At 36.6% G+C, this 24,814-nt stretch overlaps 1 protein-coding gene across 1 annotated transcript in view; it reads right to left on the reverse strand.

Annotated features, from left to right (window-relative positions):
- The window catches only part of WFS1 (wolframin ER transmembrane glycoprotein), a 35,758-nt gene that overhangs the window by 4,950 nt on the left and 5,994 nt on the right, over positions 1-24,814 (reverse strand). Inside the window, exons 3-6 of the mRNA XM_026847158.1 lie at positions 9,526-9,608; positions 5,113-5,257; positions 4,092-4,262; positions 3,361-3,441 (exon numbers count right to left, since the gene is read on the reverse strand). Of these exons, the coding sequence (XP_026702959.1) occupies positions 3,361-3,441; positions 4,092-4,262; positions 5,113-5,257; positions 9,526-9,608 (480 nt within the window). The remainder of the gene's footprint in view (positions 1-3,360; positions 3,442-4,091; positions 4,263-5,112; positions 5,258-9,525; positions 9,609-24,814) is intronic.

Below are 24,814 nucleotides of genomic sequence, written 5' to 3' on the forward strand. Positions count from 1 at the left end.
GCGTGACAGAAATCTTAACAGACACATCAAAAAGAAAGAATTGTACAGAAACAGTAACTAATTATCTGTATGTTAGTAACTGAAACTGACTGATATGGCATTTAACAGTAATTTTTCTGAGTTCAGAAGTTAGATATATAATTATGGGAAATACCCAATTATTCATATCTAGAAGACTAAATATAGATTACTTACAGTGTATTAATTTAATATACTATGTGGCTGTACAAAGGGCCTCCCCCAAACTGTATCAATTGGGATCTAAAACAGATAGCCAACAACAAAATATACTTTGCTCAGTTGCACACAGAGACAAGTTTTATCACTCTGCTCTGGAAGATCCTTATCCACTTCTGTGAGTGGAAGGGAGGCAAGAAGTTACTTCCGAAAACTCTAGGAATGCTGCAAGACAGAAGATGCACTGCTTCAAACTCTTTTCACAGCCAGTTCCTTACGTTAACATGGATTAGCTAGTTTCTATGGTAGACAAGCTTCTTGTTGTTTGTAAAGGAGGATAATTAACAGCAACTTTTTTCTTTCTAGGAAAGACTTTTGAATGACAAAAATCCGCAACACACCTCCTACACCAAAAATTTATTTAGTCAGCTGATACAAAGCTATGAAAGTTGGGCTGCTTAATACTAGTTTGAGATTCTAGAGAAACAGAAACTGAAGTGCTTCACTAAATTTAAAATCAGATTAGTGGGCTTGAGCCTATTATTTTTTTTAATTTTAAAAAATGCTACATTTATACTAGTTATATATAAATACATCAGTATTTAATACTGATAACATTGTAGATACAGAATAAAGTACTCCTGTCAAGATAACTGCTACGGGAAGAGGAGTGTTATACACTTCAAAAGAAAAAAATGCAGTTGGCAATCTATCTTTTGCTTTAATCTCACAACATGGATGTTGCCTTTTGCTTGGACTTTTACTTCCTGCCCCCCTCCTCCCATTGCACAAACCTGTATGACCCAAAAATACCACCTGGCATGCCTCCCAAGAAACAAAAAAGCATTTATTTTTGGTAACTATTCTTATCATTCACAGACTGTAAGGCAGTATCACTCGTACAGAGAAATCAGCAAGACTCCTTAGCTGTTCTGTTGGGGTTCAGACCAAGCCTAATTCTAAATTTGTCACCTAAATTCATCATCCTATTGGGACAAAACAGACAGTGCTAAGATAGTCTTTCAGCAAGCAGATGTGGTTAGAACCTCACAAAAATTCCTTAATGGCACTTTGACAGGACTATGGGACATCCTGAGAGGGAAGGAGTTAACTTACTATGTATAGATGGCCTATCAAATGTAATGACATGTATACTCTCAGGCACACAACAACTGTCCATTGACAATGTCAGCTCTATCTTCTGTTTGTACCTCCACTAAGGATAGCCCAGATCAGATATCTGCTAACACATATCTGGCTTAAAAGTTATCTTCCAAGTATTGGCAATGTAATAAAACTGAAGGAAGAATCTCCTGCTGGCAAGATAAAGGAGAAACTCATTGGATCAGAGAAATAAGTGCTGGAGAGTAACAGCTGTCTTGTTCACCCAAGAAAAGATAAAAGCTGTCAGGAGAAGAGGTAACAGCTTAACTCATACTTTAAGTGTTTGATAAAAACTTTTCGCTTTTAAATGTTATTAGTATTTTGTCACCCAAGTGTCTCTTAAATTGATATAAAAAGCGTATGTTGTAGATTCTGCTTTATTATTCATAGATTTTTTTTCTTCTTCAATTCGGTTATGACAAATTCCCCTGCCTCCCCCAACCACAGTAGAAAAAGAAAAATATGCACATCAATTTCTGCCTACACCTACGTGTAGGTTCATTTACTCTCCTGTTATTTTATCTGCCATTTAAGGCTTAAAAAAAATAAATTAAAAAAGGAATTTTCCAGTTCCTTTTCTGACACTCTTTGAGTTGCTGAAGAATCCAGAACAAAATGACTTAGCTTTTCACTCATGTTCTGTCAACACGTGTCAGCCCAGCGAAGGGATAGAAAGAACACAAGTGTTGTTCACTAAGCATCAATGCAACATAGCTCCAGTGAACATCTACGTTACAATATGATAAGCAGACAATGAAATGCAACAGTCTTATCCTTGAAGGACTATTTCTAGCTTTCCAGAAGTGGCAAACAAGTCACAAAGAACAGCTGATGTACTCTCATGGAAGATTTGAAAGGACCAGAAGCTTAGTCTCCAAAACACTATTGCTCCCATTACTCCTCTACTCAAACGCAGGCACGCATCCCTCCCCCTCTTCTGTGAAAGTTAACACAAAACTGAAATGTTATTTTCCAAAGTCACTCATGTCCCATGTAATGAAACCAATCTCTGAATGTAAAGGCTAAAATGACCTAATAAAATGTAAACTCCTTGAAAGATTAGATTTACACCTGCAAACCCACAGATCTGGCTCACTAAACCACATATGACACTTTAGTTACAGGTATTCTCAACTACAGATGCATTAGTAAGTAATATGCTTTGCGACATCTAAAAATGCTCTTCAAGAACTGATCTAGATTGCACATAAACTATTTCATATGACTTCCTGCATTTCAAGAAAGTGAGATTTTTCTGATAATGATTAATTGAACTGTATGTTAGATAACATTCTTGAAAAACTGCATGTGCTGCACTGTTCAGAACTTTCCTCCTGAAAGCTCAACATCATATCAGCATTTCTTAGATACGCAAGGCTAGGGAGAACTTTATTTCAATTCCAACACCCCCTCACATTACAAAACTCACAGATTTCAGTCTACAAATCTGACCCTGTGTGTGTTGAGTGGTTTAAATTCTCCCCACTACATGAACTAAGTTGCCTCTAACTTATGAAAGAAGTGTCTTGGTGCATCTTTCCTATAATAGATCTTGAACAAATATGAAAAGACAAACATTAAATTACAAAGGAATGGCAAACAGAAGCAAGGCAAATAGAATGAGGGATCTGTCTGCATTAAAATGGTTGCATAATTAATTCCCTTATTGTAATCAGAAAGCTTACTACAGTTTAGAACTAAAATAAAACTTACTGAAAGTGAATTTTTTTTTTTTTCTGAATAGACTTGTAAGTGCTGAAAGGGCAATAATATAAAAACAAATGACATGCAAACTCCTCCTAGTATACTAATCACTGACAAGTTGACTCCAATAGCGATGTCTTCAGTGAGTTTGCATGCAGATCAATTATTTACCTTGCACATATAAACTGACACTATCAGTTTATAGCAATCCAAACTGGCTATACGTTCTTACTCTGGCAACCCAAAATTGCTTAACAAAACAAACTAGAAAACAAAAGCCACAGGCAAAGATCAAAAGCAGCAGCATGCACTCACATTCACTGCTCACTAATCGCTCCAGCATTCTTCTTTGCTTCTGCACTGACTTTGGGACTGGGCCAGGTTGCTTCTCACCATCTGGTTCAATAACAGAAGTGTATGGAAAGTCAAAGCAGTCAATTAAAGTGATTAAACAATATCTGGAATGTTATTCAAGCTGCAATATTTGGAGAATGGTATTTCCGCAAAGTCAGGAAAAGACAAACACACATATAAACAGGTGAGAAGTGGCTATATTCCTGACTGTATTAGAAAAGGGAACGGCATTGACATAACTAACATATACTACTGTAATGGCAGAGTGAGCCAGGTATCTTGAAGACTGGGTTTGTAAATTGAAATATCTAGTCAGGTATCATCAGGATGACTGTTAAGTGAAAAAAAGGGAAAAACACCCCAAACACAGTAAAGCCATACAAGATTTATCTTCCAAGGACAGTGAATGTTGATTTAAGATATTTGTAATATTCGGTCACTTGAATGAGTGCTTAAATGAATTGCAACCTACAGCAAGAACTGTCAGGCCTTTATGAATGAACTTTTTGGTCTCGAGAACACAGTTAATTAAAAGAGAATTAGAGTTGTTAACACTGTTACCTTTTCTTAAGATGATCATACCTTTACTCTTACCTCATGCCTGATTGTTTATAAAGCCCTTTAAATTTCTAGCTGTATCCTGCCTGTAAGTCTCTATTTTATCAATACCATAAATCAGTTCATAAACAAACCTTCATTGTCAACTTGCCCAACATTTTCCAGTAGTTCAGAAACTGCCAATTGCTTCTTCTTTTTTGGGTTTAATTTCCAATACATGACTAAGGCAGCTTTCCTCACAGCTCTCTCCAAGTCAGTCTCAGATGATAACTTTTTCACTTCTTGTTCATTCTCAGAAGTGATGCCTCAAGAAAAGGAAAATACATTATATATTATTATCCCACACCCTTACAGAAAGGACAGATTTACCCACAATTTATATTCTCAGTTTAGTCTGAAACTTCTCAAGTTTCATTCACATCGTGACCACCTAAGTAAACTGCTCAAATGCCTTTCTGTGCCCATTGCTTATCAAATTCTAATCACATTAAAGTATAATGAAGTACATTAAATTGTACTTTACAGACTGTGCAAGACATTATCCTTATGTCTCGCTTCAACTTTTGAAGTACAGCAGTTCAGGCAAAAGGTGGTGTGGATATGCATGGGCAACATGTAAAAGGCAGCAATAATTTAATTACTATTTAATTAAAACAATTATGTTCTTTGTTGTTTTTTTTTTTCCCGTAAATAAGAGTTCAGATAGTTGGCCAACGAGAGGAGACCAGTCCAGGTATGAAAAGTAGCATGAAGGAAGATGTGAATCTTAAAGTGGGAGAAGACAGTGAAAAAGACCAATTAGGAGAGAGGTTGGAGGGGGGCAAAAAACCAAAACAACAGCAGATGTGTAGGTGGTGTATGGTTATATATGACCTTCATGGTCAAAGAAAAGAAGCTTCAATGAAAGGTGGGGAAGGGAAGAATAAGCATGAATTCCTTGAAGGAATTCAAGCAAATAATTAATGTAAATACTTTTATGAGCACTACCAGTAATAATCCTTTTAAAATTACCTGTTTGAACAGGCTGTCGGCAACTACTCACATCACTTTGCCATAAACATTCCCATCGTATTTTAACCTCTCTTTTCAGGGTTATAATAGTATTATTTCAGATAAAGTGGGAAAAGCAAGCAAAAAGTCTCAGAGAACCCATACCTCTTCTGTCTGCCAGACATCTACGCAACAGTTTGACAGCTTCTCTTCGACCTTGCTTAGCAGCAAGGATGAACCAGTCAACCGCATTACAATTGTTAAGTTCTTCATCCTCCTCTTCTGCTAATTTCAAGAAGTGTTTTCCCACCTAGAATAAGTATGGAACAGAATTCCTTCAAATACTGAAACACTCTACTCTCTTCTTTCTGTCTCTCTCCTCCCACTCCCTGGAACTCAGATAGAATAATGTCTCTCTGAACAAAAGGTCAAAACACTTGCTCCTAGCACTAAAGAACACAGCTGTAAGTCGATCTTCTTCAGGGAAAGATCGGTTTCCAGAACTGGAAGCAAGAAGGAATTACCACACATTTGGACAGGTCAATGAATTATGTTGCTGTTGGTCTTCAGGCATCTAGCAGGATCAGGTAAGGCTCCCTGTGTTAAAAGCTTCCTGGAATTCTAAGTTTCATTGAATTCTTTTCCTCCTGTACCAATGATCAGACAACACTGCTAGCCTCATTTTAGGAACACAAAAATTAAGCGTAATAACCTGGTGATGGTGACCTTCAGAAATTCAGGTGCAGTTATTGACAGAGGGCATTTGACATGGAAGGTGAAATCCCTGACTCAGTTTAGCCACTGAAGGTCAAAGCAAACTCATGATTAATTAGTGAATGGAATAAAATTAAAACTGTTTAAGCATCAATCAAATCCAGTGAAATAGCCTGTAAAAATCCTCCAGAATTACAGGAATTATCAAGCAGTTGCCTATATTACTGTTTTACGGATAAGAAAAAAAACACCACCTTTTTTCTTCCTTCTATAAAACTGAAATAATATACTAGTAAATGTATTTATGCAATAGCATGAAACACTTCTGCTTATCATACCACAAGGCAACAAAACATTAAATGGCAGAAAGCGGTCAAAACTGGACATTTTATCTGCATGACTGGAGAATCTGGGAAATGCTTTTGCTTGGCTCCCTCTTTCCCTACTGTTACTTCAATTACATTCTAGGACTAATTAATGCAATACCTTAAGAGTATAGCTTCCTAAGTCCACAGTACTATCTGCTGAAAAAAACCTGTTTGGCAGTTTCTCCAAAACTTGCCTTTGGTAATAACACTAAAAATGATTCAATAAATACCTCTGAAAGATTAATAATTCATATTATTCCCATGTAAACACACTCATACAATCAAAAAGATCTTTTTCTTCTAGTAAAGGTCTCCAGCCTTTCAACTGGTTTCATACACCTGAGCATTCCAACAACTTCTACATAGATAGTCATTGAGTAGACATCATAGTGATTAAACCCATAGCACATACAATGAGTTATCCAAAACCATACAGAAAGAAAAAAAAAATGGACTGAGTAATCCAAAAGCCAGAACTAAACACTGATTACAAAGTCATGCCAGAACTCAACAGGCAGTGCACAGATACGGTGTCAGACCAAGAAGAGAGTATGAGACAAAAAAACCCCAACAAACCAAACTCAGCAATTGCCTGGTAATTTATCATCCAACTGCAGATGTACCTTCAGCTATTTATTTCAAAAAGGAATTGCATGAACAAGTTACATGGTAAGAAACACCCTCTGACAAGAACAGCTGTTTCTTGAGCATGTTTATATTTATAGCCATTGAGATTTTGAGCAAAGCTTCCAGAGCTGTAGCGCTTAATGGTGTGCAACTCTTTAGTTCATAAGGATCCCCTGGACATAGAAACTCATACTGCAATATAAACTAGCAGATTTTGGAATTAGTCATGTTGCATAAGGCTACTGCAAAAGAAAACAATAGCCTAACACCTGTCTTATGATAGAAGTGGGTTTTGGCTTGACTGTGGGGTTTTTTTTGTTTGTTTTTTGTTTTGGTTTTTTTTTTTAATAGTTTGTCATTTTTTGAGGTTTTTTTTGGTTTTTGTTTTTTTCAGTGTGTGTGTGTGGTTTGAGTTTTGGAGGTGGGGTTTAGTGGGATTTTGTGGAGTTTTTTGTGGGTTTTTTTGTTTTGTTGTTGGTTTGTTTGTTTGTTTTTTAAATTCAGCATTAAGATTTAATCATCTACTCCCTCCAAAAAACCCTACAGAACCCACCCTCAGAATCTGAGGAACCAGAAAATATTTTCCCTTTATTTTTATTATAAAATTACAAGCTTCTGTGTATGTTTTAATAACAAAGTTTTAGTAGTAAAAAACCCCACCTCCAAGTCCTGTAACAAACATCAAGATTTTCCACGAAACACTACTGGCAGGTCTCCCAGCTCTCTCTGAACAAACCCCATGCCACAGCAACTTTTCACAGTCATAGCAAAGCTCCTACACGGAACCACCTGAAGATGGCTGCGAATCTCTGGCCCACAGCAATCAGAGGAAGAACTGATGGGCAAAGGTGTTAACCTCAGATCTGTCATTTAAGCAATCAGGGATTCTCTCTTTCCCATGAGCTAAAACTGTGAAATGAAGTCATAAATGGTAACAGCTTAACACAGATCTTCATACTGTACTTCTCCAAAGGCTGCTCTCACCTGTGGGCTTTGATAACTCAGGCAGTTACCTCAAGCAGTCCTCTTGCAGAGATACTCCAGTTAAAGACACAGAGCTGCCTTTTCTCCACTACAGAATTCCAGCTGTGGGTGTCTCATTTACATAACTGCTGTACAGTTTTTTCTGAATAAAGAAACTACATAGAGCTACAGTAATACAGGTTGACAGCCACTCAGAGTGCATTCATTTCCATAGTCAATGCAGGGTTATTTTTGAATAAACTCATAGTAATAACCACAAGCCAGTGAACCAAGTGATTTCTTGTGTTTGACTTTGTAATTATTAGCAAAAGCACAACAGTGCCATCTCAGCTTTTCATTTGTACTTCTACAAAGGTAGGAAATAAAAACAGATGTTTCTAACCAATTCTAGAGGGATGTATTCAACAACAGAGAAGTATTTTTTTAGGGTTTTAAAAACTAAAAGTTATTTCACTCTCCACAAGTCACAAGAAATTTGCACAAAAAAAGAAATTACTGTATTTGGAGTTCCTTTTCAGGCAGTCAATTAATCCTTGAGTGCATACTGAAGCAAAATTGTACGCTGGATCCCTTTATGACAAGAATCCTATTATTGTGTGGGAATAGAAACTATACACAGTTAAAGAACTAAAGAAAGGAAGTGAAGGTGGAATGAATTGAGAAGGATAAAAAATTATTATTTATATACATACATATGCACACATCATACACTTAGATTACCTAAAGTATTTCTTATTAAACTGGAAGTTATATCCTGAAAGAATATTTACAGGGTTTGCTTTCTTTTGTGTGGAGGAGTAGAGCCAAAATGTTGATTTTACAGGAGCAACCCCCTCAAGGCTAAAGCTTCATCCTCTGCAAAGCCAGACCAGCTGTTTCAAAGGTGAGGAATTTGTTACTGTCTCAAGTTACAACTCCAAGGACAGCCTGCCCCTCAAACAAGTGGAGGTGGAATGGGGAGTAAGCCTGCCATTGCTATATTTTACCAGCTTTAAATGGATTTCTTTCCCATCCCCACCTTTTATTTTTATTTGTGAAAAGAGTGATGATCCTTGGGAAAAACCCAAACCATCAACGAGCATGTAGGAGACTATAACCACTTCCTTTTGCCATCAAAGCTGAAGCTGGAAAAGAATGCTCAAGTAAAAAAATAACCAAGTTAGACACAAATTAAAAACTTTTCTAAACAATTTTAATCTATTTATACTAGGCCAATACACCAGACAATGGAATGCAGTGGAAAACTGGTACAGTTTTTCTAAAACTTAAGGGACACCTAAAGTGCTAACACAGAGACACAGAGACAGAACTGTCATTATAAATTCAATTCTATCTGCCATTACACAAATAAACATAGCTAATTTCAATAAACAAGGAGGGTCTACTTTTTTTAAAATGTGCTGATTCAACAAAGAAACAGTATGTGAGACATCAACTAACCTCTGCTCCTGCTAAAGCACCTCAATGGCAGCTTCTTCCACAGAGTCCAGCCTAAGAGTCCTTGTACCTTTGTATATAGTGCAGCTCTGAACTAACAGCATTTAACAGTCCCTATCTGCACACCTCCACAAGTAATTCTTTGGCACATGCGTTAAAGAAAAAAAAAAAGGTAAAGCAGTTCTGTATCTTCTACATGCTCTCAGCCTACCCTCTCCATTTCCGTATGAATCTTAAGGCTTACACTAGAGTTGGACCTGAAGCCAGTAATACTCAAGCAAGCAGCATTTCTCAAGGTGAAGAAACCATCTGGCATCACCTTTAGTTGAACAGTTTAAAGCCAAAACAGATACAGTTCAATTAAAGAAGAGATAATAGTTCTACAGTGGGCAGTGCTACTTTTGGAATAAAGAGCAAACAAAACTGGACAAAGAGCATGTAAAATTACCTCAGTTTGTGCTTTTGGCTCTCCAGCTTTGGCCCTCTCAAGCAGTTCCTCAAAGAGCACTTCAGGTTCTTCCTTCATGCTCTCTATAAATTAATTTGACGAAGAAAATAGTTTACTAGCAATATTTGAAAGTATTTTATAAAACACTGTTGTATGTGGTTGAAGAATTAAAGGATCGTATCTAAAAAAAATACAACATGAGCGTATTGCAAGAACAGTAGAAATTAACTCATTACAATGTTCAAACTTCATCTCTTAGACTTGTACTTCAGCACAATTACCATTACTTGTTATTTGGTACCTGCCATGGGAGGACACATCCAGTTTACTTTCTCATTTGCTTCTACAGAATTTATTTCTCAATAGAAGAATATTAATTACAATAAATATGAGCATATGTGGAACATGTTGTATGGATCAGCTTTTGTATTATGTTTATTCTTGATAGCATTTCAGTCTTTCACTGAGCAGCCTCTTTATTTACTAGTAGAGCCTTTTCAAGAGTTTTGAAAAATTAACCAGCTTTTGAAAGCTCAGCTTCTTAGTTTCTGGAGCAAGCAGAAATTAACAGTTACACCTTATAAACTTCCCTATTTTGTGTATAGCTCCACACTCGCACCATATTTTTTCTCTTTTCCTATCTACTGTACAAAGACTTAAGAAATTTTTTTTTCTTCAAAAGCATCATATTGCTCCACCATCAATCAAAGAAAAAATCTTGAGAGATTTATCTGACAGCCAGTGTTTGTAAAGAATGCCATGCTGCATGCTAATTGAGGAATGAAAAACACATTTAATGGAAAAGCTGACAAAAGCCAGAACTACTAATTTTGATGAGACAACTTCTCATAAATTAGTTTGGAAGAATTTTAAAGAGAAAAATCAATATGACTTGTATGCTTCGGGTTGGTTAAGTGGGAGAAAGGACAACAGACCACTGATTCAGAGTAACAGCTCTACCAGCCAACCTAAAACGGTGCTTAGAAAGGAAGATCCAATCTCAACAGTGAGCACCAAAGCTCGACCTGTAGGTAACATTACCTCACAAGGTCACCAAACACACTGTGATGCCTGGTAGCTACATACTGAGTGCACAGACAGTATAGGAAACCTTGGTTAGGAAGCAGAGTTTCCAAATGTAGGGAACTGACTGAGAGAAGCTTTCTGGCATCCACTCAAAACTTGGATTTCAGTCTCTACCTAATTTGGGCAGCAACAACATGAGAAGCTGGTATGCAGCCCCACTAGCTGAGCTGCCATTCAGTATCAGCTCTTTTTCAAAAGGTGGGAGGAAGAAATAAAGCCCATTCCAAATAATCTCCCCAAGAACACGGCTACTTACATTCTTTAAAGTCCCTGGTACTGGGACTATTTCCAAACAAGAATAGGCTACAAGCCAACACTTTCATTAAAATGGATGTATTTTAACAAGAGCAAACCATGAAGTAAGTTTTCTCCTTCACCATGCCACAGTTTCGTCTGCCACGCTCCACTTGGAAAAATACTAATGCCAGATTATAACATGTTGTCTGGCTAAACAAGGCACAAAATGAAAAATAATTTTCATATAGTACTTGGTCTTTTCAGGAAGCTGTAAAAATATTATTGTAAAACAGGCAAACAGCATCCCAGCAAAATTAACCACTTAATCTCCTTGCTATGATATACAACCAACAGGATTGAACTCTAAACAAGTCAGAATCCTGTTTTCCAGATGGCACCACTTACACCAACAGACATCAATCAAGGGCTTTCTGCTTACATTAAGTAAGAATTTACAGGAAAGAGCATATTGCTTGAAAGAAACATAATATTCATCCATCTACCCCACCCAAATGAAAAAAGTTGCGCAAGGCAGTTCTTTTCTGTTTCTTCCTGTGTCTTCACATTCATTAACTTACTTTGCTTCAAAATTTCTGCAGCAACAGTCTTGGTTATGGATTTTTTTTTTCCTGTCTGGGGTTTTCTACATGTTGAGAAGAGACCACTACAAATATTTCAGTGATACTATGGATAAACCCATATAGGAGGCACCATTCATATATTAGTGTTTGATAATTCAGTGGAATTTACACACACAAAAAAAGCAAACTATAGAAAGCAGTTTGTTAAACTGATATAAAGCCTAATAAGGAGAGTGGTTTTCTGGCAGCTTATACAGGCAAAGTAGCTTCCCTTCTCTCCTGCTCCACTTCCCACACACTGGAGCACAGTATAGTGCTGACCTCTTCCGTCTCATGTTCAGATTAATGTCTGTTACACAGGAACACTTACTACAATAGAAAACTGCTAAAGCATTCCCATTTTGCTCTTCTACACCACAATATAGTTACTTTAATGTAATCATATTGCAGATTAACATGTAAATAATATTCTTCAAGAAGATGGTAAAAAAAAAAAAAAAAAGAAAAATTAAAAATGTGCAGCCCTACAGTCCAACTACCACCTTCACTGAGAAAATAAGATAAAACATGCTGATACTGCAGGGCAAAACTTGTTGAAATGTTTGTTCTAACAGAGCTCACTGCCAGGGGAAAGAAATGCTTTCTGCTGTTATTTTCAACCTGCTGCCCAATCCCTCCCACCCAGTTATCACTATGTAGTCTCACATGTGACCTATAAATATAAATAAAACTTAATTAAAACTATGTCTGTGGGTTGGTTCTGTAGTTGTAGGACAAGGGTGGAAGAGCAGGTTGTGGAGTGTTTTCAAGATCATGCTTAGAATAGCTGTAGTATCATAGTGTTCCCATATACTAGCATATTTTTCCTTTGCTTAAAAGGATAAGCAGGAAGATAAGTAAAAGGCTAAAGTATGAACAACTGATGCTGTGTGGCTGCCATATCAATTTACTTAAAAGTATTTGGGTCAGTCTCTGAAGGTAAAAGGTCCAAAACATAGTCAAAGTGTTTTGGAACAAGGATGGACAACACACACTTTCTTTCAATTCAGCTCAACACTAGAACAAATACTATACAAAAGTAAATACACCCACCATAAAAATACTACAAAAAGCAGTGATCTGTAACTTATCACCCTTGTTCTTAAGTATGTTTTTAGTCAGAAAATGTCTTGATGTGTATTCCTCCTACATAAGAGTACTGCAATGGAAATGCTGTCAGTAGAGGCTTTTATTTTCCAGCTTTGCTAAAAACTCATGTCTATTTAATGTCAAATTTTACTCTGTCTTGAATATAATAATTTCTAGAAGAGAGGAACATTCATCTTGCAATACTTCATGCATCTTTTATGACAATTAAAATAGAATTCACTAGCTGCTGTGTGTCAGGTGCATTTATATAAGCCAGTGATGTCTATCAGTTATTCCATGTTCACAAGCACTGCAGTCACTCAAATGAAAGCAGTCAAATTTTAGATGGTGCATAGCATGCATATAATAAATTAATACAGGACAGGGACACAGAAGGGTGGTTAGTACTTAATATTTGGCTGTAGTTCCTACCCTGTCACCAAGATCCTGTGTAAACCTCAGTTTGTCATCAGGCAGCCCTATGGCTCAGTTCCTAATTTACAAAACAATTTAATTCTTTTGCCTTCACAGACGGGTCACTCAACACAAATTATTCAGTAGATACAGAAATCATAACATTACAAATAAAATCAAAATGTTTTTATTATTCTGTGTGATTAAGTGTTAAGCTTAAGATATTAAATGATATTTTATCCTTTAAATTTTTCTGTTCCATTAAAAAAAAAAAAGATGAGAAACAAAGAAAGATTTGTCATCGGCAAAGGATGAAGCAGATGTATTTCTGAGAGTGCTGTGTTTATGTCTTCATTTTACAGAAAACATTTAAACCTCTGAAAGGCTACAGAAACATCCACTTTTGGAACACAGGCTTTTCATTTAACAGATTAAAGCTGTCACTTAAAACCTACTTTATTAAAGCACTTAATAAAAAAGACTCAATACAATGAAATTAATAAAGGCTTGTATGCATTCCACAGTCCTACAGCATTTAGAAGAGTAAGATAAAGCTGCAAATTATTAGCTGATCAACTTCAAAGATGCTATCAAAACATTACTAGTCATTTGTTTACTAGTAAAGTCTGCTTTATGACTTCAGAAAAATAATCAGAATACAGAAGTCTAAACACAGCTGTTTGTACAGGTAGGTTGTAGACAGGTTGATGAAAACTAAAGACTACTATTTAGTTTTTGAAACTTTATACATTACCTTGTACAAGATTCCAATTTTGAATCCAGCTTTGCTGCTATAGGCTTAACTGGAAATTCAGCCTTTGTTTCAGCATAGGCAGGCACTTTTACTGTTTCTGTTAGGTTTTGGCCAGAAATACGAAGTGTTGCATAAAAAACCTTTTCAGTTCTTAAGAGAGTACTATGTGATACTATGTTAGGATGCAATTATTGTGCCTTACCTCTGAAATTTAGCAATTAAATTGACAAAAATGCAGTTAATCCATAGTAGGATTTAGTCCAAGTGAGATTGCAAGATATCGGTGCTTAACATTTTTAAGTCACAAAAGGAAGATATCATCATTGATGAATTAACAAGTATAAGCCTCATCTTTGGACTACATCAAGGATTAAAAACCAACAAACTCTACAACATTCATATACGGTTTTGAAGAATGGATTTACACAATCTAGATATTATAAGATACCTTTTCAATGCAAAAGATTTTACAGACAGCCAGAGTACACTGGGGTTACAAAACTTCCTTCCCAGTATTCTGGCACAAATCAATGATGGATGCAAGAGATTCTCAACCTTTCTAATACCCTTAACATACACAACTGAAACACATCGTTGTAGTTAGACTGACTTGTTGCAAAGTGTTAGATGACATATTTAGCAAAATGTTTTATACACACTTTAGACAAACATGGTCTCAAAAAAAAAAGTAGCATTTTAAATGACACTGTGTATGACACTTCCATTCAAGAGTTCTAAAATATTTAAAGGCACATAAATGATAATCCTTTCATGTATGGAAAGATTTCTAGTTGTATATATACATACAGAGTGGGTCATACACACACACCCATGACATAAAACAACCTCAATTTCCTAAGTGTTCTTCTAGCTGCTAGGAATTACTGCCTTCCTTCAAAAAAAAAAAAAAAAAATCTACTAAAGTTATTTCATGGAGAAGGAGTTAGAGTGCAGAGTGCATGTTGATTCATAAAAGTGTTTGTTGATTTACTTTCCTACCACCACAAATACATTAAAGCTCTCAGAGTGGACTGACCCAGAACAGGGGAATTTTAACTCATCACCTGCATGTCAGGCACACACAGCTCTTTCTTCTTAAATCACAGCTGTAGCACCTGAATTCTAGATAAAACAAGAGGGGAAAGACCACGAACAAGAAATACCAAAGTGAAAACCTGGTATTTTAAAGGATCACAATCTCTTATGCCTTTTGATCTTAAGATTTTACTTGTTCACGCAGTTATTGGAGGCCAGCCCCAAGACAGTTATGTCATCATGCACAACAAATCATTTTTGACATAAACACAGGCCAGGCACTTTCAAGTGCTTTGAACAGTGGAAACCTAGTGAGAAAAGGATAAAAAGAAAACTGAAGGCAGTTTCTCAGACGGGAAGCAATAATGAAACAAAGTATTCATTTGAAATATATGTTTAAAAGAAATTACAGGTTTTACAAATGAATATTAAAGCTGCATGGAAACTCTACCCAACAAAAGATTAATGCATTAAGCAACACCCACACTAAGCATATGAAGGAAACCTATATGGCATACACACTTTATACAAGCATTCATTTGGGCTCAGAAATAAAAAGTGACAGGGATGTGCAGGAGGAAGAGAAAAAAACCCCACATGTGTTGGGGAGGACAAAGTATCTGAGATGACAAGATACAAAACAAGATTTCTGAATTGGCTTTCCCATTTTATTAGTACAGGAAGTGTTCCTGAGGGAAGAGTTCAGTGTATGCACAACACATCTGATCCATTCAGTTCTAGCCAGTGGCAACAAGCTTCTAATCTCACTGAATAAACACCCAGAAAAGTATATAAACATTTTTACCATTTCATGAGAAGATCCGAGAGTTGCCGCAGGTGAAAACTGCTATCAAGTGGGTCAGTAAAGTGAGCCAAGCAACAATAAATACTCAATCTCACAACTGATCTTCCAAATCTCAGGTTCTTTTTAAATACAGGATTTTAAATGCAGTTTCCTTGATTTTTTTGTTTGAATAAACATGACTAAAGACACACTGAGAAAAATCAGAGCAGCAAAAAGTTCATAAAGCAGCAATGATGATCTCAACTCCCTTTCAGAAAGTATCACATTCAAAAATATCACAATAAGATTTTTGGGTACATTTAATAAATAACTTAATGAGGTAAATAATGAGAGAAACCAGAAGACAGAAAAAAATTTTTTGCTTCTAACAGAGCAATGCATAAAACCTAGTTTAAAGGTTACACTCTTGAACCTCTTTAGTACCCAGATAGTGCCTCATTTAATACCCAGATAGAAGTGTCAGAAACAAAAAATCTGCTACAGTTGTATTTAAAAGCAAAGCCAGACTGAAAAAAATTAAATAAATTTATCAGAAATAAGAATGCATAATTGTAAAGCTAAGGTTATGCCAAAACAAAGAAAAATAGAAAAAAACAATGAATTGAAGAGATATACCATGACAGATCAAGAGAAAAAGACCTGGAGAACAACTCAACACAGCACCTCTTACTACTGTTCTATGACTTTTTCAAGTATGCAAGGAGCAGCAAGCTTAGTAGGCAGACTATAGGGTCTATGGAAAATTCAAGGGTAATTGAATATTTTAAGGAAAGAGAAAGCTGCAGCAGAAGATTTACTAAAAGATGTTTGATATATTTTTTTTTTCCTGCCAGGGAATAGCATTGAGAAGCTCCTATGATGGAATCTCAAACTTAAACAAAGAAGCTATGGTTTGTGTTTAAAGCTGTAGTTTCTTTTAATTGTTTATCCAAGTGTTCTATTTAACTATATACAGCAGCATGTAGCTTCACTTAAAACTGAGAAACTGAAAGCAGCAAGTACGATACTAGAGAGGTACACGATAACAGAGACCATTAGATCCGATATCCACACAAGGCAAATGTGTAAAAGTAAAAAAGAAATCTTAAGCCTATGGAGGGGGCAAATAAAGATATACTGGGTAAAATCAGAAACTTTTGTGTAAGAAGCTTTGACATAAGATGTCCCTAAAGGAGTCAAAGGGTTGGAGGACAGGCAGATCCAGCTCGTATTTTTATCTCCAAAGGCAGTGAGTAAGGCATCTCACAGAAGTCCTCTAAACAAATTAGAATGTTACATGGATTAGTAAGAGATTAAGAAATAAAAAAGAATAGAAATACACAGCGCTCATTCTCCCAGGGTAAAGGTTATCAGTTTAAGCACACAGGGATATACAATAAGGTCTATATTCAATGCATTTTTGTGTGAATGAAAACAAAAAAGGGGACTAACAGAGGTGACGAAGTCTGTGATGACTCTGTTTTATTCAGGTCAAATATACCTCAGAAGCAATTACTGAAAAAAAAAACCCAAAATAAAACCTGCAAAATTATTTCACTGATCTAAGTGATAGAAGGCCAGATGAAATGCAGTAAATGTAAACCAAGAAGACACCTTATCACTGTACACATTACCACTCTGAATAAAACCTTGGAGTTGTAACACACCATTTTATGAAAAAAACAGCTCAGTGCTAGTAAGACACTATTATCAGGGCTTTTTAACCTGGGAAGAAACTGGGGAGAATAATACTAGACACACAAAGAATCTGCAAAATGGAGAAGATAAACAAAGAGACTAATCAATGTCTTACCAAATCCAAAAAATAAAGGACATCAGCAGTTTAAAAGTATTTAGCCAATACCAAATATTTGTATGAATTAAAAAAGCAATCAGACAAACCAAGGGTAGAAGAAAACACTCCATAAAGCAGTATCATATACGAAGGTCTCACCACCGAGAAAGTAAGTCTCTAGGCTGCAAGGTGCCAAAACATCCTGAGAAGGAAAGCTGCTATTGAACACCTTTAACATCTCAGTAAAATATAAATAAAATCAAATAAGGACAGCAGTAGTATTGCATTTAGAAAAAGCTCCCTGGCTCTAACAGGCATGCTGTAAATCACACTGTAAAAGATTCTCATGAAAAAGATAATAAGAATCTTGAACCTGAAAAAGTCTGTCACCATTCAGGTTCTCTAGTATCAATACTGAGCATTGATAGCAAACTCTGCAAGCCTTCACACAGATTTCACAAACGGTAATGCTCCAGTGTTAGTTCAGGTAGGAGAGAAGAAAGAGCTGGATGACATCCAGAGGAAGAAAACCTACACTTCGTATTTTCATTAGCTTTATCCAGTAAAGTAGCTACTTCAAGTAAGTGGGTTTTGTACTCCTAAGAAGTCACAGGATGTCAAGCGTTTTCCTCAGTTCCATGTTACTAACTGACAAGAGTAATTTACATGTTTGATGAAGAGTAGTATGGAACAAGATTTGATCCACAAGTCTTTTCACCAGCTATATCACTGGAGTGGGAACAGGGAGGGAAGATTGTCATCTTTGACATTAGATCTTCTCCCACACATGAACAAATTGTCCATATACCATGAAGTGTACTCATGTCTTAACTGATCTTTGTCACACTGCCCAGCACTGTACTTACTTGAAGCTTCAGTCATACATCCCTTACTACTTTAGCAAGAAGGCCTGTAATCAAATCTGAAAGGGAGTACCATCTGAATTACAAAGAAAATTACTTGCTTTTACTTTGAGAGGATACAAGTATGAATAAACTATGTTCACCGTTCAACTCCATACCTCCCACCACGCTCCACAAAGTAAGCTGAACAAATAGATGTGTAGGTGGAGTCGGACATGACACAGAAAAGACAGATACAGGAATAGTTACTGTATTTGAAAAAGCATCTTATATTAATTTCATTATGATGAACTTGAAGATGGATTTTTATTTTACCTTTTATATCTAGAGATTTCCACAAAAACATGCCTCTGAAGCACATGTAAAGTTTATCCCATACTTAAGATAATAGAAGTGCCTAAGTGGTACTTGCAGTTAAAATTCTATTATCGTTAAGTTCAGAGTTATAAATGTACTTTGTGTAATAAGTTTCGTCAGGTAAACTAAAATTTATATTAAACTGTAGCTATCTAACCCAGCAATGGATTAGCTTAGAAAGAAAACATCCAGTTACAGCTCAAAACCATGCTATAAATCCTGTCTGAAAGGAAGTTTGGGTGGTGCACATAAAGGATGCGTATCACCTTAATTATTACCATAAACATCCACACAGAAAATTAGCTTGCTGGAAGCCAGCCATTTTTTAACAATTTTTCATCCTCAGTTTGCATTTAAGGGCCCCAAAATGTGTTCTGTCCCCCAGACTTCAATGCCTTCTGTAGAATACAGCTAAAATTAAAAGAAAAGCAGCACTGTTTGGCTTCTTAAAACCAAGTATCCAGCTGTTAAAGACAACCCACCTGCAAAAACTGTATTTGCAGACTGCTTTGAAGCATTAGCATCTTTTGGCTCTGTCCAACTGAATAGGATTCTCCAACCACTGTTGTAAGATAGTTCTCTCTCCTACTCCTCAGCTTTCATCAGTCTTGTTCTCTACACATCCAATATTTAGCTTTGGTAGGGTACAGTCAGACAGAGAGGCTGTTCTAGCTTCTTATGAAGTCAGTAGAGATCAAACTATACAGTTCAAAACTATGATAGGACTGTATTGCAATTATCTGGTCTATTTGGGCTACTAAAAACAAACAAAAAACCAAACCAGGACCCAAACATCAGAAATAAGAGCCTGTCACGAACGTGAAGCAGTTAATTTGTTAGAAGACTGAATGAAGTTGCTTTAAGAAGTTCACAATTAAAAATACTAGCTATAGAAAATCATGGTCTTGCATTTTCTCAGCAATAGCTCATTTGCTATTACAAAGAAATTTTTAGAATGTTGAAATATGAAAATTTTATAACATGAGGTAGGAAGCAAGGAAAAAGAATGCATACATATATGAAGTAAATAATGCAGGCATATTTGTTCAAGTAACAAATAGCCAAAAAAATGTAGGAAAATGAAAGTTTAAGGGCATGCCTGCCCATGGTATCAGGCAAAACAGATACAGCAGAACACATGTTGTGCAAAATCTCCCTAGAAGCTATGTCTTTCAGAGTCATGTCCTACATAATACCTTGAGTCCTTTTGGAAATGGTGGTAATTCTGATACAGTGTTACACAGGATTTTTTTTGCAAGAAAAGTTCCTTCTGCAAACACAAATCTGGTAAATTAACCAAATCCAGCAAATTCAATTTTTTCAGGGAACAGTGGACAGCTTTTTATTACAGATTTTGTTTTCACTAGCAATAAGAAATAAGCAATAAGAAATAATATCTAGAAATAAGCTTTCTAGAATCTCAGACACATTTAGGAGCAAAGGCATATACATATATTAATGACAAAATAAAAACTCTTTCATTTGCTAGAAGACGCTACGTGAGCATATCTCCAAAGTGAAAGGTATCTGATTTCCTTCTTTCAGGAAAAAGAGATTTAAACTGTTCACCCACCGGTAAATTGTCTGTTATCAATGTGCTTTTAGAAAAAGTTGATCTGTACATTTTGTGACAAAAATGTAGGTTCCAATAGCTTCTGTGTCACTGGATTGTACTGTCGAGCTTTCAGCGGAACCAGTACGAATCTCTAGAGAAATCCTCCTACTCACTTTCCACAAGCTCCAAAAGTTCAGTGGTATCGTGTGCAGTACCTATGTAGGAGTAAAGTTTCTGGAAAGACTGACATTCCACTTAAAAGCAGGCATTAAGCATCATGTCATAAACATGATTTGTACATACAGAATATAATGACACAGAGGAACTGACTGGAGAGGGAGAAATATTTTGTATGACAAATGTAATTGTTTTGATAAATGGTTTTATTAACTTCAGATGCTTATTTGCTCATCCGTGAGTGTTAAATCCTTTCATCCATTCAGAAGCCTCCTGGATTTTTATCTTAACTGCAAAGGGCTTGGTTTGATTTTAAGAGTAGATTGAATTTTTTTCGTCTATGTACCTCAGCTTCCATGGTTAGATCTTAAAATGGTCCTACTTGCACCAAAAACAACAAAAAAATATTTATATTAGCATGCATTGCCAGGCATTCTATTTTTAAAGGTGATAACAGGGACAGAAAAGAAGGGAATAACATTTGTTTACAGAGGTGTTGAAGCGTAGGACTCAACTCTGCTTTCTCTGAGAGCAGCAATGCATTTGTAGATATGATAATAGTCTTAGTCACACCACAACTGCGTGTCATCAAATAGCATTACACTGAAAAGGGAACATCTTCTGCACCCCCACAAAATGAAGGCAAATTTTCAGGAGAGCAGTAAAAAAACACCAAGGCATGTAGGTGGAAGACTAAGAGTGATATTATAGGGTCTATAAATTTTAACAGTGGAGGGAAAACTGTTCTTAAAAGGTATTTTTCTAGCATAGCTATTAGTGTACAATGATCATTTAAAGTCATTGAAATAATTTTACACACAACTAATGAGACAGCCCTGCTGCTGCTTCTATGCAGGCATCTCTGATTAAATTCTTTTTGGATGAGCTGGGATAAATCTAACATTTTTCAAAACTAGATTGTTAAATAAGTTTTTTGTCATTTCTTAATTGATAATCATCATTATTAACCTTCCCCACCAAAAAGAAAAAAGTGTGTGAGGGAGGTGGGGGTGGGGGAAGAGAAATGCAACCTGCAGAAAAGCAATGTCAAAAAGAGTTGAGATCATAAACCTCACCAAGCCCACATATTTTTGTAGGTGAACACCTAAAGTTATCCTAACAACCTGCATAATGCTCAATGGAATTTCAGCAATTCTGCAGTTTAAGCTCTCCACCAGACACTCTAGCAGTTCATTAGCTTACTGTCAAAACACAGCAGTCCTTAAAAAAAGACCCATCCCGACTGTTTTGCAAGTCCACTGTACCTTATTACCTTGCTTAGCATGCACTTCTAATAATCAAGTGACTTTGCAAAGGATTGGTTTTATTTCACAGTGTACTGTTTCGAGTCTCACCTCTTAACTTTTGCAACGAAGTGGGCCTTCTGCTGCTGCAAGGGGCCCTCTAGCAGCACAAGATTCAAGTCTCTTTCTTATTACCGAGGTGTAACAGGGATTTGCTGCAGTTTTATTTGAAGATGAATGTACAGGTATTAGGTACTTCCAGATAATATTGCAAAATATGTCCAGAAGTTCGCAGTTCTTGCTGCTGATGAGTGCAGATGCACTATTTTTGAGAATTATTTTGGATGAGGAATGTGCTTTAATTTTCCAACTATTCCCATTTAATGCATTTTTGTTTGCCCAGTGGAACATGTGTGCTGGATTCTTTTTGGAGGAAACTAAATTGAAATACTGTATTCCAACCACAAGATTAACTTTTTATATGTGTACAACAGGAACCTTGAGTCCTTAGCTCAGAGCCTCTCCTATTTCATTACCTGGTTTACTAATGTGAGTACAGCTCTTCCCTTCTACCTGTCAGCTGCTCATTTCTACCCTTCTAACACCTGGGACTATGCTAGAATGAAGATTTTGTTATCATAAACTAACACAGATTAGGAAATTGATTCACCTGAAACAATAATGGAGGAAGATTTAGCTAGAGTACTTTTCCTAATATTACATTGTGTGAATGCAAAAATTCTTACCAGTATCTTTGTTATCAGTTGAAGAAAACATCTAGGCATTTTAAATGGTGAAAGAAGCAAAGATGGAGAATCTTTTCTCAAATAAATGGGTGTCCAATCCTACTCCCACATATGGTAAAGAAGCCAGCATGTTATTGATAACAGTAGTAGCAGACTTGAAAAAGCCAATTCCTATTGTTCTGCATCAACTTGACTACATCCCAAAATTTTACCTGAAAATACAGTCATTAACTTTTGTTTGGATAGAATCTTTTCTCCCCCACAGCAATGCTTGGCAAATGAGCTTTCCAGAAGCCTGAGTAATTACAGGTAAAAGTTGAAGGGACATTAATAAACTGACAGATAAATTGTTAAGTAATTAATACTTCCAAGGCATAATCCTCCCCTTCCAACAATCAAAGATTTTTCTGAGATTTCTTCAAGCTTTGCACAAATATTTCACTTTGCCTCAAGTTAGTCCGTACAAGCAAACTGCCAGAAAATGAAGACACAGAAGTGCTAAAATAGAGCTTTTAAGCAAAGGTTCTTTGTAATCTTAGGTGGAAGAGGCTAACACTCTGAAAATATTTGTAAATTAGAGAGGTTCGCTATTCGTTAGCTATCATTTAGCAATGAGATGCAGACACTGTTGTACTTTGTTACAATGCATTGTAAACTGTTTAGAATTTATAAATAGTACAAAAAAATTCTTTTAAGTCACACAATTTCAAAAAATAATTCTTTTCCAAGAGATTCCAAAAACCTCATAACCTTAAGTACAAGCAGAACTCAGCCCCATCTACAAACACAAGAAACTGATTTCCATCCGCAAAGCTCTCAGTACAAATACCTTCCTCATATATTTTCAGTTCTAGAAAGAGATTTGTGCATATTTCCGTAACAGCAAAACATGGACAAAACAAAAATTACTTCTTTAACCAAAGAGATGTTTCTTCAAGTACTGCAACTTAGCTTTGTAATGCTCTCAAAACTTCCCAAACTCTTGCCTACGAATTCCTACCTGGTTCCCCCTCTCGAACCTGGCTAGCAAATATACATGAATGATATTAAGAAAAAAAAAAAAAAATCTATTTCATCAATGTATTAAAAAATTATAACACACCACCTCCCAGATTTCTCTATTATCCTTAGGATGTCCTCTTTTACCTGCTGACGAGCAGACAGTCAATTTTTAAGAAAGACACTTTACACGCTTGAACACACTTAAGCTTTACAAGGAATGGTAACAGCTCCAAATAACCTGCAGCACCATAAATATTCACCTGGGGTGAGAGTCAGTCCAGTTCAGATTACCATTATGGCTAACTTGAAGCAGTCACCTGAATCCAGACATCCCAGGCAAGTATCTGATCACTATCGTATTGTGAGAAGTTTCTCTCAACTCTGCTTTCTTTATGTCTGAATCAAAAGTGAAACATCCACCAGGCCACATACTTTCTAGCTCAGCAATACAGACCGCTTACCTGGAATGTGGATTCATGCATCTCTTCCAAAAACTAGTATTACATTAATAGGAGCAGTATTCGGATACTCACATGCTAACAAAGTGAACATGCTGAAAATTATTTTTTCCTAGCTCTGATCCATGTACACATAGAGGAAACGGTTCCACTAGCAAGAATCATGTTTTTAAGCCCATTTGGAGAATACAGTGTTGAGATCTCCAGAGCACTCAACCGAGCTATACCTTTTTTCCACTGCTTTTGGGCTGTATCTGAAGGAAGGATGATGTATAGAGTGGATGAAATAGAGATGCTGAGAAAGGGTATGTAGCAGCTGGACAGAAACTGAGGGGCCTCTGCACCTGAGAGGTATAAAAGTATCTTAGGGGATTTGATCATATCATAGTATAGGTTGGAAGGGACCTTAAAGGTCATCAAGTTCCAACCCCCGGCCATGGGCAGGGACACCTTCCACTAGACCAGGTTGCTCAAAGACCCATCCAACCTGGCCTTGAACACTGCCAGGGAGGGGGCAGCCACAGATTCTCTGGGCAACCTGTTACAGTGTCTCATCATACTCAAAGAATTTCTTCCTTATATCTAATCTAAATCTACCCTCTTTCAATTTAGAGCCACTACCCCTTGTCCTATCACTACCCTACCTGATGAAGAGTCCCTCCCCATCTTTCATGCAGATGCCCTTTAAGTACTGGAAGAACACTCTAAGGTGTTCCCAGAGCCTTCTGCAGGCTGAACAACAGCAATTCTCTCAGCCTGTCCTCATAAAGAAGGTGCTCCAGCCCCCTGATCATCTTCATGGTCTCCTCTGGATTCTCTCCAATAGGTCCATGTCCTTCTATGTTGGTGCCCCCAGAGCTGGACACAGCACTGCAAGTGGGGCCTCACAAGAGCTGAGTAGAGGGCAAAGAATCCCCTCCCTCAACCTGCGGGCCACACTTCCCTTGATGCAGCCCAGGACACAGATGGCTTTCTGGTCTGTGAGTGCACATTGCTGGCTCATAGTCAGTTTTCCATCCACTGATACCCCAAGCCCTTCTACACAAGGCTGCTCTCAGTCCACATTTGATTCT

This window comes from Athene cunicularia (genome assembly GCF_003259725.1).
Source record: "Athene cunicularia isolate RWA chromosome 4 unlocalized genomic scaffold, athCun1 chr4_part1, whole genome shotgun sequence".
Lineage (NCBI taxonomy): Eukaryota > Metazoa > Chordata > Aves > Strigiformes > Strigidae > Athene > Athene cunicularia.